Source organism: Aedes albopictus, chromosome 3 (assembly GCF_035046485.1).
Source record: "Aedes albopictus strain Foshan chromosome 3, AalbF5, whole genome shotgun sequence".
Lineage (NCBI taxonomy): Eukaryota > Metazoa > Arthropoda > Insecta > Diptera > Culicidae > Aedes > Aedes albopictus.
In genome coordinates, this window is record NC_085138.1 from 338,583,297 (window position 1) to 338,601,452 (window position 18,156).

General features: G+C 44.5%; 1 protein-coding gene across 1 annotated transcript in view; it reads right to left on the reverse strand.

Moving 5' to 3' along the window:
• Nucleotides 1-18,156, reverse strand: part of LOC109424724 (patronin) — a gene marked incomplete in the record, with an annotated part of 310,451 nt that overhangs the window by 41,419 nt on the left and 250,876 nt on the right. Inside the window, 5 exon segments of the mRNA XM_062843097.1 lie at nt 1,677-1,751; nt 2,500-2,770; nt 3,387-3,623; nt 13,690-14,105; nt 15,072-15,240. Of these exon segments, the coding sequence (XP_062699081.1) occupies nt 1,677-1,751; nt 2,500-2,770; nt 3,387-3,623; nt 13,690-14,105; nt 15,072-15,240 (1,168 nt within the window).

Sequence of the window (18,156 nt, forward strand, 5' to 3'; positions counted from 1 at the left end):
TTTTATTGAGCGCTAGCAGATCAATTTGCAAGCACCAGCGGTTTCTCAATTTGGCCGGTCATATTCAAAACAACCAGAGATTAGACGAAGGTGCAAATGGTCAAGGAGATCACCATGAGACAGACAGCAAATGTGACGAGAAGTGCACATGGCCCTATTGAAGATCGCCTAAAAGGAACTATGGCGACGGGAGCAACATCTGTTGGATCATGCCGAGATCAAGAAGAAAGTTTTAGGAAGAATAACTGATCCATTACCTGTGTGATCTGGCATGTAGAGATGTACATTATCATCATACGATCGTACCTGATCCTCGACTTTGCGGACCATATGATAAGGATTGACTTGACGATAAACTCTACCGGGACGAGGCACATGCTTGCTGGTAGAGACAGAGGCAAGCCTGATTATGTTTGTTCAGAAGTAGTAATTGATGGGAATACATACATTTAAAGCTGTTTAAAAATTAATGTACCGCTGAGTTGAAATTAATCAGACGTTTTTCTGTTGGATAAAGCATACTCTTAATAGTTTCCTTACTGAAATCGTATCGTATCTAATTCCAACAGTACGATACATGTAAGGAAACTATTTAAAGTATACTTTATCTAGTATAAAAAAAAGTCTGATGAATTTCAAACCGAAGATCAAGTTGACCCCGGTTTACGCTATTTTGAAACACTTGTGACCCAATTCCCATTAAGTTAAAAGACGTATTGTAGCTACGAATGGAACCTTTTATGGACTACGTCGCCAGTTTTGCTCCGCAACTTTCTTTGTTGGTAACTTGTGTCACCGACTTTACCATGGGATTTGTCAGGAGGATTTCCAAATCTATTTTCCAGAATTTCTATTTTTGGAAGAGTATTGGCAATGGTTCTTGATTATGATTATTGATTGTTGTAATTTTTCAATACGCTGCAGTTCCTAGTGATAATTTTGTGAAAGTTAATTAAAAAATTGCATAATGTTTAGCATAATTCTATGTACAAGCGCCTTGCAAAAGTTTTAATGTAATCTTTGAAGGAATATAATTGAAAATTTTCGATCTTCTGTAAGAAAAAGGAGAAGAAAGAAATTTGTTGATATTTTTTCTAGCCCTCTCAACACTCAATGTAGCATGCTCCTACCAGAAAATCTTTGAATCTTCATCGCATTTGATACAAACCCAGTAATATAACAACTAATAATTGCAGATATGGTATAAATCAGCCAAACTTGCTTGCACTTGCTATTCATGTAAAAAAGATCCTTAAAGATAATAATTTCAACAGAAAATAGATGGTATAAAGAGATGATCACATTCTGAAACGAATTATACAGACCATAGACGCGTAAATTGAAATACCACCACCGTGAAGATCTCTCATGCAACAATTGACATAATTGCTCAACTCCACGTTTTACTAATACTAACGACACATTTCACAAAGGACGAAGACATGACATTCACTGCAGTCCGTACAATTCAGGGCACAATGCGCGAGACGTTTTCAACGAATCATTTAAAAAACAACGAAACAACCCTAAATCATACTCTACAACAACATAATGTATACAAAAATATTCACAACCAACAGAAAATAAAACAAATCAGAACTAAAAAAAGAAACATAACCAACGTACTACAAAACAAAAACAACAATGCAAACCAAGGTTCACAATATATACATTACCTCTTATCGCTAATGAGTCCTGCGATCCTCGGTAGTAATCTCGTCGCATGGAATTTGAGCTGTGCAGGCCGATTCCTGAATAACCACCGACAATCGCCCACACAACAACAATGTGGTACGAAGTAGCGTAGAACAATAAGCCCGCCGCGCGTTCAAGTACGTACGCACACAAAAGCACAGAAGGAACAGAAAATACGAATGGAAACAGAAAGGTTAAAAAATAAATAAAACGGAAATTAGAGAAGGGAACAAACGATTTGTGTTAGAGAAGGATTAAACCAGGGTACTAAAACTAAATGTATTGACTAACAGAAGGAATAACTGTCTCGCTTTACAGTTTGGGGGAGGTAGCCTTAACAGATAGGGAAATACACACATCGAGAAACGTTCTGCCGCGTAATGGAACAAAAGCACAGTGAAACGCAAATTTACATCGAAATCTTAGCTAAGAGATGGCAGAGTCGTTGGTCAAGCATAATAAACACATTCTTAAATATTTTACTTAAATATGTTGCTTGGTGGGCGGGTAAGGTTTAATATGAAAATATCACGACAAACCCAATAGAAACAGGTTTTGTTTTCGAATACTTAGCAAATGCACTACTTTATAATAACATTGTATAACACATTGCATTCATTCCACCTCAAGCTGATATATTGATATTTTTGCGTTTCATGTGTATTTCCTCATTACGCGCCGTGGAGCAGTAAGTGTTTCTTCTAAGTTTCTCACATAGAAAATCGGACACGACACTGATAACACCATAGGTAGTATGAAGGACATAGAAAAACATCAACATCGGATGGGCAGTTCAATACTTACCGGTCAGATTCGAGTTGGATCCCTTCTTACCCCGACTACTGAGGCTGGAGGTTTCGCTCAGATCGACCGAGCCCGTCTCGACGTGTATCGTCTTCGGCCGAGGCCGGGTGAGTTTCTGCGGGCGCATCTTGGCCGCCGCCGACGGTGTCGATGAGGTTTGGTGGTGCATGCCGTCGTGTCCGCCGCCGCCTCCTCCTCCCCGGCTGGACTGCTGTAGCTGAGCTTGGCTCTGCTGGTGCTTGATCAGGAGTTCCCGATCGATGGTCTTACCCTGCGGGTGTTTGAGGGAACATTGTTTTAGATCTTAAACTCATGAACTACACTAAGTTTAAAATACAGTTATATTTTTAGTTGAGAGTTATCAAGTTTCACACATATAATAGGGGTACTCACTAAACAGACTAAATTGCTGAGTAAGCCATGATTTTCTGCATATTTGAAATGTTTCATGATTTTGCGAATGAAATAATCAAAGATTGCCTTGGTGATCGCGACGTTTAATCAGTTTAATTCAAGTTTAATCAGTTTACGCTGTTAAGTGAATCCCCCTAATATATTTCTTTTTAATCAATCATATTAAATAATACACTAAAAGCAATGTAATGACTTAACAAAAATACCAAAATCTATCATTTCTAAGGTATTTTGAATACCAGGATTTGATACTTCTAACAACAACATTACGCGTATTTACTTCTATATAAAGCATAATTTGAACAAAGTGTGTGAAAAGGGAATAATAATAAATTTTGTTGTTGAAAGTATCAAAGTCTGGTAAATTCTATATTACTTTGTTTTTAGTGCGTCATTCAACATGATTCATGAAAAATCTTGATCTTATATTCGTTTCAACGATTTCACCCATTCCAAAAATAAAAGAATCATACTTCTCTCTCCGCTTCTTCGATGGCCTTTTTGAGTTTGTGCGCTTCGAGGATGGCCTGCCGCCTGGCAAACTGTTCCTCCTTTTTGCGTGCCCGTTCCTCCTCCTTCTCGCGTTCCTTCTCCCTCCGCTGCATGGCTTCGATCTCCTTGCGGGCTTTGGCTTCCTCGGCTTGCTGCCGCCGTTGCAACGACAGCAGCATGATTTTCTCCTTCTTCCGCTCCATCTCGTCGACGGAATTCTGTGGGAGCAGAGGCAGAAAATATAAGTATAAGACACAATCGATCTTTTATTGATGCGATGATTCAACAGACAGAACATAATGCACGCATACGCGACACACGCTTGTTCGGATAATGCAAAGCTATGCGCTCTGACCTTGGAAACCATTATTCAACAAATCGCGCAATTGCATCCAAGTGTGACGGCACGCTTGCTACCCCAGTGATTTACAGTGTATGTACTAAAAGCACCCATAAAGTGCCCCACACAATGCATACGTTTGCGTGTGCGTGACAGTAGTTTGACACATTTCCCATGGGAAAACTGTCAAAAAAACGCAAACCTCGACGGAACGGACGCTATGTGTTCCAGGCTTAAGTCGTGACCCTTTCGCGATGAAGATGACAAATTTATGATTAGAAGGACAAAAAAACCTAAGAAATAATAAAGCATTGAGTTGTTGTTTTTACTTGATTCTATTTTGTACAGAATGTTAGCTATATAAATTCAAATACATAATAGTGGCAAGCTGGCGAGGTGATTTGCAAATTGGAATAACTTTGGATCAATACAATGTAGTAGTTTTATTATAATTTACAAAGTACACAAACGATACAAAAAAAACAGGAGGCGTAAATCATAAAGCCCTGCAGTGGTTACCATCAGAGGGTAGGGCAGGATGAGCACGAGCTTAGGGACAATAAGCCAAAGATGTTTTTTATTAGCTTTATTTACAAAGCTTTCAGCCTTAGGCTGATTCGCCTCGGAAGCAAGCCAAGGATAGACAGAAGGCAGGTGTCAAGTGCGAAAACGGTGACGCGCTCGTCATAAAAGACGGACGAGTCTAAGTACTCGTATTGTATACTGAATTTACTTTGTATAAATGCACCTTAGCGTGCAATCAAATGATCAAACAATCATTAACTGCTTGCGCGCGGGGACGCGCAAGCGTACGCGCAACTGCGCGATCGATATTATAAATACAATAAAGCAGCGTCTGGACGCTCTCTTTAGTTATCAACACTCGAACAAGTCAAACGTATTTATCTTTATCGCTTACCCCGGAAGAATCCCCCAGTGATCTATTGAACCTTAGTGATTGTATCATAGTGAATCTGTGAGTCCGTTCGTTGGTGATTAACCCATTGGATATTGGAATAACCCGGAACACCGGATTTATTATTCGTAAATTTTGACAACGATTAGAAAGATGCCAAGCTTGCGAATCTTGGAGCCGAATTCAGCAGTATTCGTCATATTTGTACAGACGATATGGTCTCCGAGCTCAAGCGCGATCGAATCCGCCAAGGCGCCGCCTACAAGTATCTGACGAAAAAAGTCCTTGGTGATGTCTGAAGCGACTCTAAAGGTTAAAAACCAGGACGATATAGTGGACGCGGAAGACCTGCGGCAACAATGCAAGGCGTTCAGCTACGGAAATACCCGGCAGCGACACAGGTGGCGTTGGTTACGATTATAAGTTACATACTAGAAGCGTAGAAGATCAATGGAGCGCCATCAAAAACGCCTTCATCGCCACCGGCACCCGGAGAAACCAGTGGCTCACAGATAATATCTGAAGGAAGATAGAAGAGCGAAGAAACGCCAAAGCCGCGATAGAGCGAGCGAAAACACGAGGAGCCGAAGCCGTAGCCCGTCAGAGCTATGGTCCACTGCACGAATTTATGCTGGCCTGCTTACTCTTACCGAAAATCTGACGTTTGAGCGGTGCCGGCACCTCCCAAACGTCAAATTTTCTGTGAGAGCAAGCAGGCCAGCATAAATTCGTGCAGTGGACCATTCGGCTCTTGAGAAGGAAGTGAAGTGTTCAAGTAGGCGGGACAAAGCGTGGGCGGACACTTTATCCGGCGAAGTCGAGAAAGCCAAGGTTACGATGCATTACCCGTGTCAATACCGAAGCTCCATCAGTACAGGCGATAGAAACAACCATCCGTAGGATAAATGTCGATCGCATATCAGCCGAGATGCTCAAAGATGACTCCATCGTATCTGCATAACTGCTGCATCAATTACTCTGCAACTTATGGGAAACTACGACTTTTCCAATCGACTGGATACACGGCGTCTTAGTAAAGGTGCCCTGAGAGGGTGACCTGCCCGTGTGCAACAATTGGCGGAAAATCATGTTGCTGTGTATCGTTCTCAAAATTCTCTGCAAAATAATCCTTAACCCGATACAGGAGAAGATTGACGCAACTCTCCGATGGCAGCAAGCAGGATTCCACGTCGGGCGATCCTGTGTGGACCAGATTGTCACGCTCCGTATCATCCTGGAGCAAATCAATGAATTCCAAGAGTCACTCTACCTGGTGTTCATTGATTATTAAAAAGCATTCGACCGTCTCAATCATGAAAACATGTGGGAAGCGCATTGGTCGCATCAAAGCACAGTACAGGGCATTTTCGTGCAGAGTACTGCACAACGGTGTCATATCCAATCTCATCCGAGTCGTTTCTGAATTGAGGCAAGGATCTATACTATCTCGCTACTGTTCCTCGTCGTAATCGACGAGATCCTGGTAAGTGCGATTGAACGTGAACCAAACTGTGGGATGCTGTGACATCCAATTACCATGGATCACCTAAATGACTTCGAATTGGCTGATGATGTTGCTCTGCTAGCTCAACGGCGCTCTGATATGCAGGGCAAGCTCGATGATATTGCCAATCGCTTCTCGGCGGCGGGTCTTACCATCAACGTCAACAAGACCGAATCGTTAAGATGTAAAAACGGTCAACCCTTCCAGCTGGGCAAGCAGTGGAGAATGTTGAAACCTTCCAATATCTTGGTAGCCAAATGGCAGCCGATGGTGGTACCAATATTGACATAAGTACACGTATCAAGATGGCAGGAGCTGCTTTTGCGAGTTTAACAAATGTATGGAAAAATATTGATATTAGCCGACGCACCAAAATCCGAATTTTCAACTCGAACGTAAAATATGTGCTGCTGTACGCCAGTGAAACATGGTGTGTACCAATGGAGAACACTCAACGGCTGCAGGTCTTCATCAATAGATGCCTGCGGTATATGGTACATGGTGGCCTCACAATTTCATCCCCGCCTTAACGTGGAGCTCCATCGTCGATGTCATCAAAAGCCGATAGCAATAGAAATTCTGGATCAAAAGTGAAGGTGGGTCGACCACACTCTGCGCACGTGCGGAAACGAAATCTGCAAGCAAGCGTTAGATTGGTACCTAGCAGGACATCGCAGAAGAGGCAGACCTAAAGGCTCATGGCGACGCTCTCTCAACTACGAAATAAAGCAAGTCGATAAAATTTTACCAATCGCCCAGGATGGAGATCTTTCAATTCGGCCCTGACTGTAAGTAGTAAGTAGATAATGCCCCAGGCCTGGACGGACTTCCCAACCTGGCCTGAAAAAAGCCATTGCAGAGACTCCAGGTCTGTTCAGATATGCTATGTAGTTCTTATTGCCTAAGGGATTGTTCATAAACCACGTAGACCAAAATTTGGCCATCTCAGACCCCTCCCTCCCCCTCGTAGACTTTTGTCCATACAAAAATTTGAAAATTTATATGGAGCGTAGACCCCCCTCTTCTCCTCAAAAAGTTTACGTAGTTTATGAACGGCCCCTAAGAGCCTCAACTTATTAGCATAGATTGGGAAATAGCCCGGTGACCCGTCGACGTATACTTACCTTACCGGTCAGGCTAAGGCCGGGGTGGCCTCTGCTGTACATAGTAGCCGCCTCCATTCCACTCGGTCCATGGCTGTTTGTCTCCAGTTCCGCACTCTGCGTAGGGTCCGCAGATCGTCCTCCACTTGGTCGACCCACTCGGATGACTCCCGAGAACCATTTTAGTCGGGTTGCTATCCGACATCCTCTGATGACGTGACCCGGCCACCGTAGCCTCCCGATTTTCGCGGTGTGGACGATGGTCTGTTCTCTCAGCAGCTGATGCAGCTCGTGGTTCATTCGCCTTCTCCAAGTCCCGTCTTCCATCTGCACTCCGCCGTAGATGGTACACAACACCTTCCGTTCGAAAACTCCAAGGGCGCGTTGATCCTCTGTACGTAGGGTCCATGTTTCGTGCCCATAGAGGATGACCGGTCTAATCAACGTTTTGTAGATGGTTAACTTCGTGTTACGGCGAACTTTATTCGATCGTAGAGTTCTGCGGAGTCCAAAGTAGGCACGATTTCCTGCCACAATGCGCCTCTGAATTTCTCTGCTGATGTCGTTGTCGTCGGTCACCAGTGAGCCCAAGTACACGAATTCTTCAACTGCCTCGATTTCATCATCGTCGATATGAATTCGGGGTGGCGGGCGCGGTGATTCCTCCTCCCTGGAGCCCTTTGCCATCATGTACTTTGTCTTCGACACATTAATGACTAATCCGATTCGCCTGGCTTCACTCTTTAGTCAGATGTACGTTTCCGCCATCGTCTCAAATTTACGAGCTATAATATCAATATCATCGGCGAAACCAAGTAGCTGAACGGACTTCGTGAAAATCGTCCCACTCGTGTTTATCCCCGCTCTTCTTATTACACCCTCCAAAGCAATGTTGAACAGCAAGCACGAAAGACCATCACCTTGCCGTAGCCCTCTGCGAGATTCGAAGGGACTCGAGAGTGTCCCTGATACTCGAACTACGCACATCACTCGATCCATCGTCGCCTTGATCAATCGTATCAGTTTATCCGGGAATCCGTATTCGTGCATAATCTGCCATAGCTGTTCTCGATCGATTGTATCATACGCCGATTTGAAATCGATGAACAAGTAATGTGTGGGCACGTTGTATTCGCGGCATTTCTGCAACACCTGGCGGATGGCGAACATCTGGTCCGTTGTAGCGCGTTCACCCATAAATCCAGTCTGATATTGCCCCACGAATTCTCTTGCAATCGGTGATAGACGGCGGCATAAAATTTGAGAGAGTATCTTGTAGGCAGCGCTCAGTAGTGTGATCGCGCGGTAGTTCCCGCAATCCAACTTGTCGCCCTTTTTGTAGATGGGACACACGATACCTTCCATCCATTCCTCCGGTAATACTTCCTTCTCCCAAATCTTGGTAATGACCCAGTGTAGTGCTCTCACCAGTGCTTCTCCACCGTATTTTAGAAGCTCGCTTGGTAGTTGATCTGCTCCAGCGACTTTGTTGTTTTTCAACCGGCCAACCTCCTCCTCAATCTCTTGGTCAGGGGCCGGAAGTCTTTCGTCCTGTGCACATACTCCTAGATCTGTTACCACACCACCTCCGGTACTTGCAACGTCGCCATTGAGGTGCTCATCGTAATACTGCCGCCACCTCTCGACCACCTCACCCGTCGACGTATACCCCAATATATTTGCTCGACACGGCGGAGAAGGTGCTCCATCGGATCATCTTTAACAGACTGTTCAGAAGTGCAAAGGCCCCAACGGTAGCAAGCTCTGCAGGAAGCGCGGAGCAGAAGGCCATATCGCCAGGAAGTGCAAGTCGGCACCAAAATGCCTGATTTGCACGGCGAACAGGGGTCACACGGTGGGCGAGCCTAAATATCCAGGCACGCGAGGAGGTCGAAGTGGCAGACGATAATGCAGGTTACCAAACCTGAACCATTGTGAAGCTGCACAACAGTTGATGTGGCAGTCAGTTTCGAAGTCAAGTACAGGCATCGCCCTACTAGCGGACCCATACCGCATCCCTCCCGATAACGGAGACTGGTTAGCGGATAAGAACAAGCTAGCGGCGATCTGTACAACCGGTCGTTTCCCTATCATGGAAATAATTTCCAGGTCGCACGAGGGCTTCGCAAACGTGAAGATCAATGGGGTGTACTACTGTAGTTATTACGCTCCACCCAGGAGGTCCATGGACTAGTCCTCAGCAATGCTAGATGCACTAAAAAGCCCTCTAGTCATCGGCGGAGACTTCAACGCCTGGGCGATCGAGTGGGGCAGCCGATCGACTAACGCGAGAGGCTGGGCACTACTCAAAGCCATGGCTAGACTGAACGTGGATGTCGCGAACGTAGGTGAAAAAAATACCTACAGTAGGAACGGTGCATCATTGACATGACTTTCTGGAGCGCGGGTCTAAACCCTAGCTCAAAGTGAAAGGTCGACGATGGGTACACTCATAGTGACCACCTGCCGGTACGATATAATGTAGCACATGGAGGAAGGAAGTCAAAGCCGAAGGTCATCGATAGCCATCGAGAATGGCTGACCTCGCGCTTCGATAGGGCGGCATTTGTCGAACGACTTTCTATGGAGGTTAATACCAACGATCTGTCCAGTGAAGATCTAGTCGGAACTCTAAGCCGTGCGTGCGACGCCGCAATGTCTGCGTGCTCCCTTCCCAGAAATGGATGGAAACCGGTACACTGGTGGCGTCCAGAAATCGCGGAGCTCCGAGCATCTTGTCTAAGAGCTAGGAGGAGGATGCAAAGAGCTCACCCCGATGAGAGTCGAGCGGAAAACGGGGCGAGGCCTACAGGGCGGCTAAAGATGTGGAAAAGGCGAAGATTGGTTCTATTGCCCAAACACGGGAAGCCTACCGGCGACCCGTCGGCATATAGACCTATCTGTTTTCTAGACACCGCCGGGAAACTGTTGCAACGGATCATTTTGTCGAGGCTGATGTCTATACCGAGAAACCAGATGACTCTAGGCTACCGGATAACCAGTTAGACTTCCGGAAAAGTCGAACGACGGTGGACGCTATTAAGGCCGTAACCAAAACGGCGGTGATAGCACTCCAGAGAAGCGAAGGGGAATCCGCTACTGCGCGGTCGTCACGCTGGATGTGAAGAATGAGTTCAACAGCGATAGCTGCGCCGCTATTATTGAATGCGCCATTCACCACCTAGGAGTCCCGGATAGCTTATACCGGATACTGGAGTTTTTTCCAGAAAAGGGTGCTACTCTACGACACTGAGCGTATTGAGGCTCACATTTCCACCGGGCGTAAGGCACCGGCGAGTCGATAGAGGAGTGGAACTGACAGCGGCGCACGCAATTGGCCTAGTAGAAGCCTGTATGAGGTCTAGACAGCAGGCACTCGCACACCACAAAACGGAGGTGGTGGTGGTGGTGAACAACCGCAATTCTAAGCAACACACGGGAATCACCACAGGCGGGTGCAGATCATCGTTGGCAGCCACGTGGAATATTCTTGCAAGACAGCAAGCATGGCGATTATGGTACAATCGAAGACAAGCTCGGAAATAGTGTCGAGTAAGCGAAGACTTCTCGCGATAGTAACGATCTCCATACTACGGTATGGCGCCGCTGCATGTTTGGGTGCACTAGTGGTTAACCGAAACGTGGAGCGGCTCGAGAGTACCACAGGATGATGTGCCTTAGGGTCGTCAGCCAGCGCATACTGTACGGCGTCAAAGGACGCGGTATGTATGCTAGCGGGTATGATGTCCATAGCACTTGTTGTGGCGGAAAATGAGGCTTCAAGTGACGCAGTACAAGAGATGCGAGACGGATTGTCAGAACATCATCGATATTGAAATGGCAGAGAGATGGCTTGGATTCTTCAAGCAAGGGTAGGTGGAAACACAAGCTCATACCGAGCGTGTCCAAATGGACGAGAAGGTCCCACGGCGAGGTGAATTTACATTTGACGCAATTTCTGTAAGGCCAACGGGTGCTTTAGGTGGAATCTGTACATATTCGGTCACGCAGGCTCCCCTGCATGTCCGGAGTATGCAGACTGCGACGCGACCGAGGAGCATGTGCTCTTTGAATGCCCACGCTCCGTGAGGAGGCCTCTTGTGTTTACAAGAACCGCCAAGATAGATCTTCAACGTATCGAGTTACTGTTGTGCATACGACACTGAGATTTGCGGTTTCTGTAGAGCTCCGCCACGTTTTATTCTGCGTCTGGTGTTATGACACGACATGCACGACGAGGTGTCAAGGTTGAAGTTCCTAGAGGTACAGTAGACGTTCGATAACTGCAACATGTTTACGTTTCACTTAGCGAACAAAATTCGATAACTGCAACGTCAGACAGGCGTCAACAACCCATCAATTGAAGTTAAAGGAACACAAAATTCATTCAACCGTTCATTTGGGCTAACTTGGCGCACCGTTTTGACGGAAAGCGGTGCGATAACTGCAAATTTGTTGCACTTACCAGACTTGCAGTTAAAAAGCATTGCAGTTAAACCGTTTGCACCGAGCGAACTTAGTAGTAGCCATTATAGCTTCGCTGCCGATATTACGTTGGAGTTCTGCGATAAATCACTCGAAGAGATGAAGGTGGAATTGACTGCTGCCCTCTCGATGGCAGATGTGGAGAAGTAGATGAGCTCCAGGAAATTGTAATTGGGTCACCCAAAAATTGAGGCAGTTGTTGTGAACACTCGGAAGTCGTTGCAATAGGTGATGATTATGACAGGTAACTGCACTATCACCTTGAAGCGCTCCGTCGAACACTTGGAGATGATGATGTACAAAAAGCTCGCCTTTGGAAGACTATTCAATTACACCTGCAAGAGAGACTCCACAGCTGTAGCGGCACTTTCCCGGATGATGTCCAATAGTTCTGCGATGTATGCCAGTAAGCGCTACTGTCGCCTCTTATATAGGTACTTATGTTTTGGCGCATCTTTATCGGGGAGCTTATAGAGTGCTTCAAAATACTAGGGACAAGGGACATTTGTAGGAATGCCAGGTTGGCCTCAATAACCAAATGGGACAGTTTGACCATAGGAAGGTCGACCCACAGATTTACTCCAAGCGCAGATAGGTCATATTCCTTCAAGATGCATATAAAAGTTATGTCACACTTGTAGACTTTTAGTAGGACGGGTATTTCTAAGCTCTTTAAATAAATGGAAAGACGATGTTTTATGATCACACATGAGAGCTGCTTCTGCCAATGACCATTTTTCATGTTGTGTTATGAAGTGTTCGGTGCAGGAGGAGGAACTTTATGTAGGCTGTGACGTCCAATGTGAACTTTGTGAAGACTTTGTGAAATTGCATCCTTTGTGATTGACCTTTGTGATTGTGATGACCAACATCGAGGAGGAGTGTTAGAATATTTGGACCAGCCTAATATATGTTGTGCGATGTTTATCATCAAAGCCCTGCGCCGACCCTGCTAAATGTATATACCTATGTATTCTCTTATTGTATTGTACATTGAATGTTGTTAAGTAAATAAACCGATCGCCGCGACGAGCACACGTACTTTGTGTTGCCTCCGTGTTCTCCGCCGTACGCGTCCGAAACATTCCCCCGGTAGTTTGTTGTCGGTCCCCTGGGTAGCTTTGTGGACATTGTTGGCCTCAGTTATTATTCCAACATATATCGTGCGTCAGGCAAGATACTCTATGTCAAACAAAGTCTGGGAAATTTCCATTAGGAAAAGTGCTTGGGCCGACCGGGAATCGAACCCATTATTACCCTCATCATGGTCATGCTGAATACCCAGTACCCGCCCTTTTACAGCTGTGGCTATATGAGGTTTAATTATGGGGTATTCAGAATAAGCTTAGCTAACTACACGATACAGACAATCTTTTTGATGAAACTCGAGTAGTTTCGTTAAATTTGATAGTTGATTGAAACTGTACTATATATTATGTTTGATGCACTTAAGGCGAAACTGGAAGCATTTTCGCATTTTTTCGGTTTTTGATTTTTGATTAAACAACGAAGCAATATTTTCAAAATCGGTTTTCGTGCGCATGTAGAGTATGGATCAAGGTATCTTCTGAATTTTTTTGAGGTGGAAAATGTTTTCCATTTTTGCAGAAACCATTTTTTTGTGAAATTTTGTTCAAAAATGGTATCTGCAAAAACGAAAAATATTTTCCACTACAAAAAAAAAAATCAGAAGATACCTTGATCCATACTCTACATGTGCACGAAAACCGATTTTGAAAATATTGCTTCGTTATTTAATAAAAAATCAAAAACCAAAAAGTGAGGAAATGCTTCCAGTTTCGCCTTAATATGAAGACATGTTATCGGAGATGCATGTGCGGTATCATTGCCGTATCTTAATTCTTCAAAAGTGATGTTCTGTTGTCCACTAGCACTCAAACCCTAGATCCGAACAAAAAAAGAACAAGCTACTTACCGGATCCAGATTGGCTTCGTCGCTTCCTATCACTAGTTTGGCCTTCCGTTGGTTCTCATTCTCGCTGCCATACCCGTCCCCGTTGTTGTTATTGTTGTAATGATGATGATGGTGAATAAGGTTATTATTCATCGCACTACCAGTGTGGTTCGTCACATCCTCCAGGTGCCTCCGCTCGCCAATGTCCCGCTCCATCATGGTGGCGGCCATGCTACTGCCACTATGGATGTTGTTGTTGTTGAGTTGGCTGCTGTGGGACCGATGGTTGCTTCCGGTGGCCGTCGCCGCCGTCTCGAAGGGGGAAGTCGCACTGTCGATTATGCTCTTGCGGCTGACCACTTGCTCCTCGTTGAAATTGGCCGAGAAACTGTTGGCCGTCTTCACGCTAAAGGTGCCGAAATTGTTTTGATTGTTTTCTGAAAGACATCAGAGGGATAGCGCACGGTTTAGTGTGTGAAAAGGAGAAGAGTGCTGAAAATAATGAGAAACAACGACGACGACGATGGGACGCATCGTTTGAGATAACGTGACCTTCTTTTTCTGTGCCGGCGCTAAGACACATGAAGTGTGTATGGTTCAAAGCGGGTGATACACTGACGATCTGAACAGATTGGCGATATGGGTACCATGGCACGGTGTGGGTTTGAAACACCAACCCTCTTATACCTATGAATAGTGAATCACCATAGGTAATACCAAAGTCACCACGCTTTACGGTAGACAAACAGAGCTATTGATGGGAAAGCGGAATTTATGGCACCCAACGCAAGCAAGGAGGGAACGTAAAATCAACGCATCACTGCTGCTTGGCCATAGTCACTCAACCGTAGAGGAAGTGTGGCCGTGAAAGAAATTAAATGGTAATATTTACAGCGCCCGCGTATGCCACAATATGAATCACACTACCTTCTTTCAAGTTGCACTGGTCACCCACGTTTCATACCTATACAGTCAGCTGTTGGATTAGTTAAGGAGACGGCCACTGACTGCTGGTGCTCGCTATCAACGTATCGTGTGTCGTTACGGTTGAAAGCACACCGGACGAGACGGAACGAATACCCACGACAACGGACGACGTTCCATTCATACATTCGTCGACGTTGACGTAGTTTTTGGGTTACAGAGACATGTCTCGAAAGCAAAAATCGAAAGTGAATAATTTTTCCTTGGGTACCTACTCATAAATTTTCTCGCAAACAATCTCTCAGCACCTACTGACACACCGAAGAAAGTCGAATTTTAATTTCTTCGGGTAACTCCATCGTCGTCGTCGTCGTTGACCCAGTCATCAGTTCCACCCCACACCTACCCCACCCACCACAAAGCCAGCTTCCGGTTGACACAATTCACGCATAGGTACCTACTTCATTTTGCATACTCACCTCTATGGCTGGGTTTTTCGGATTCTTTACTGCTATGTTCCAACGGGTCGCCCAGTTTGTCCTTCTTTGGTGACCGCTTGGTACGGAGCGGAGGTTTCGGTCGCTTTGGCTGCTCGTTGTCGAATGAGATGTAGAAACCTTTCTCGTTCACCTCGTCCTGCTGGGGGTCCTGTGAAGAGAGAAATTGAAAAAAATATATGTGTAAATCGTTTGATTACCCGCCACTGCTGTGTTATAATTGCTGACATACATAATTTCTGAAGGGTGTCCAGGAGCAATTCCTGAAGAAATTCCTGGGGTAATTCCTGGAGGAATTCCTGAAGGTGTTCCTAGAGAAGTTCCTGGATAAAATCCTGGAGGGATTCCTAGAGGTATACCTGTGGAAATTGCTGGAGGAATCCTTGAAGGAATTCCTGAAGGAATATCTAGAGAAATTCTTGAAAAAATACTGGATGAATTTCTGGAGGAATCTCTAGAGGAATTCTGGGAGACTTCTATTTCTATTATTTGTTTGTTACTGAAAAAATAAATCACTTGACAAATTCATGGAGGAATTTCTAGAGCAATTTCTGCAGTGTTGGTAAAAACTCAAATTCTCAAATCTCATGGTCGAGTTGTTTCACGCGCGATTCTTGACTCGCCAAACTCACCGCCGAAAAAATCATGCATGAGTTGACTCGTTATTTCACTCATTGCTTTATTCCTTGGTGTTCTTATTATTTACATCGAAATTTTTAGGATCATATGATAGAAAAACAGCAAATCTAGCATACAATAACAATCAATGCCATTCAAATTGATTTGGATTCGTTTTACAAGCGAACGACATTTCGGCGCTTGACTCGTGAGAGCGAGATTTTGCATGAAAATCTCGCGCGTGAGAAAATGATTTAGAATCGCGTGCGAGTTTGCTCACGCAGGAGCGGTTCATGAGTACGCTTTGAGTGTGATTTTACCAACACTAAGGATTTCCTGGAGAAATCCTTGAAGGAATTCCTGAAGGAATCTCTGGGGGAATCCTTGAAGAAATTTGTGGAGAAGTCCCTGAAGTGAAGCAATTGCTGGATAAATCGCTGAATTCCTGAAGGAATCTTTGGGGAAATTCCTGGAAAAATGACTGCAGGAATCCCTGAAAAATTCCTGAAGGTATTCCTGGCGAATGTCCTGGAAGATTTTCTGAAGAAATCCCTCAAGGATTTCCTGGAGAATTCGCTGACATAATTTCTGAAAGATGTCCAGAAGCAATTCCTGGATCAATTCCTGGAGAAGTTCATGGAGGAGTTCCTGGAGAAATTGCTGGATAAATCCTGGAGGAATGCCTGAAATAATTCCTTTGGGAATTGCTGGAGGTACCTTGGTATTCTTGAAATAATTACTGGATGAAATTGTGGAGGAATCTCTAGAGGATCCCTGGACAAATTCCAGAAGGTATTCCAAGGGAAAATCCTGGAAGAATTTCTGAAGGAATTCCTGAAGAATTTCTTAGAGAAATTCCTGGATGAATTGCTGACAGAATTTAAGGAATTCCTGGTGTAATTCCTAGAGGAATCCCTAAAGAAATTCCTGGGGTAATTTCAGGAGGAATTCCTCGAGGAAACCCTGGAAAAATTGCTGGATAATATGCCTGCATGAATTCCTCGAGGAGTCTCAGCAAGAATTCCTGAATCAATTCCAGGAGAAACTCCTGAAAGTACTCAAGGGGAATTCCTGGAGGAGTTCCTGAAGCACTTCCTGGAGAATTATCTAAAGGAACTCCTGGAGGAATCCCTGGAAGAATGCTTGGATTAATTCCTGGACGAATGCCTAGAAGAATTTCTGGTGGAATTCTTGGAGCAATCCTTACTTCATGAAGAAATCTTTGGAGGAATTCCTGTAGGAGTCCCTGGAAAAATCTTTGGAGGAATCCCTTGAATCCCTGTAGGAATTCATAGAGACATAGTGGAATTCTTGCAAAAAGTCCTGGAGGAATGCATGGAAGAAACCCTGAAGGAATTCTTGCAGGAATCTCTGAAAAATTCCTGTAAGAATTCTTGGAGGGATCCCTGGAGGATATCTTAGAGGAACGCCTATAGGAATTCCTGAAAGGATCTCCATTCTTAAAGAAATCGCAGATGAAATTCTTGGAGGAATTTTGAAGGAATCCTTAGAAAAGTTCATGGAGGAATGCCTGTACCAGTTACTGAAGAAATCCCTAAAGGAATTCCTGAATAAACTCCAGAAGGAATCCCGGAAGCAATTTCAAGAGGAATTCCTAAGGGAATCTCTAAACTGGAGGGTTCCTGGAGGAAGTACTGAATACATTCCTTGAGGAATTCCTTAACACTTATGTGGCCGGCAGGGTACCCGGGTACCTTTTTCAATTTCAAATCTCGATATTTTAATGGTTATTGAGACTAGGATATTGGAACTCTGTTAGATCTTAGAACTCGTGAATATACATCTATTACTGGGGTTGACCAAATTTTAAAGTGAGGAGGGGCAGGGGGAGGGGCTCCTGCATTTTTTTTATTACGTGGAAGGCCGGCAGGGTACCCGGGTACCCACGAAATTGAAATGATCATATCTCCGTCAATTTTTCATCGATTTTGGAAATTTTTAGCTCATTCAATTCAGAAACTCATCATCTATCGGGAAAATATTTGGTTAGACCGATCTAATCACCGTGGTTTTCGGAAAATGCATATTTTTGGGAGCATGTCCTTATACCATATTGAAACCCACATTGTTAAGGCTAGGATACCTTAAAGTGTTTATGGTCAACCATGGCCTCACGGGAAGCGTGTTCCGAAATCACAGTTTCAAAGTCAACACGTTTTATGATTCCCTGCCGGTCAGATACAATATGCCAAAGCAATTTTACGATGCTTGGTACCGAAATTGCTACTAACCTACCGAAAATCCCGTATATTCTATTGTATAAAAACACGGATCCGGAAATCCGGATTTTCCGGTACCTATGGTGATCGGACCGGTCTAAGCAAATACGATATCGATAGATAATGAGTTTCTGAGTTGAATGAGACAAAAACTTTTAAAATCGGTGGAAAAATCGCTGAGATATGATCATTTCCATTGCGTGGGTACC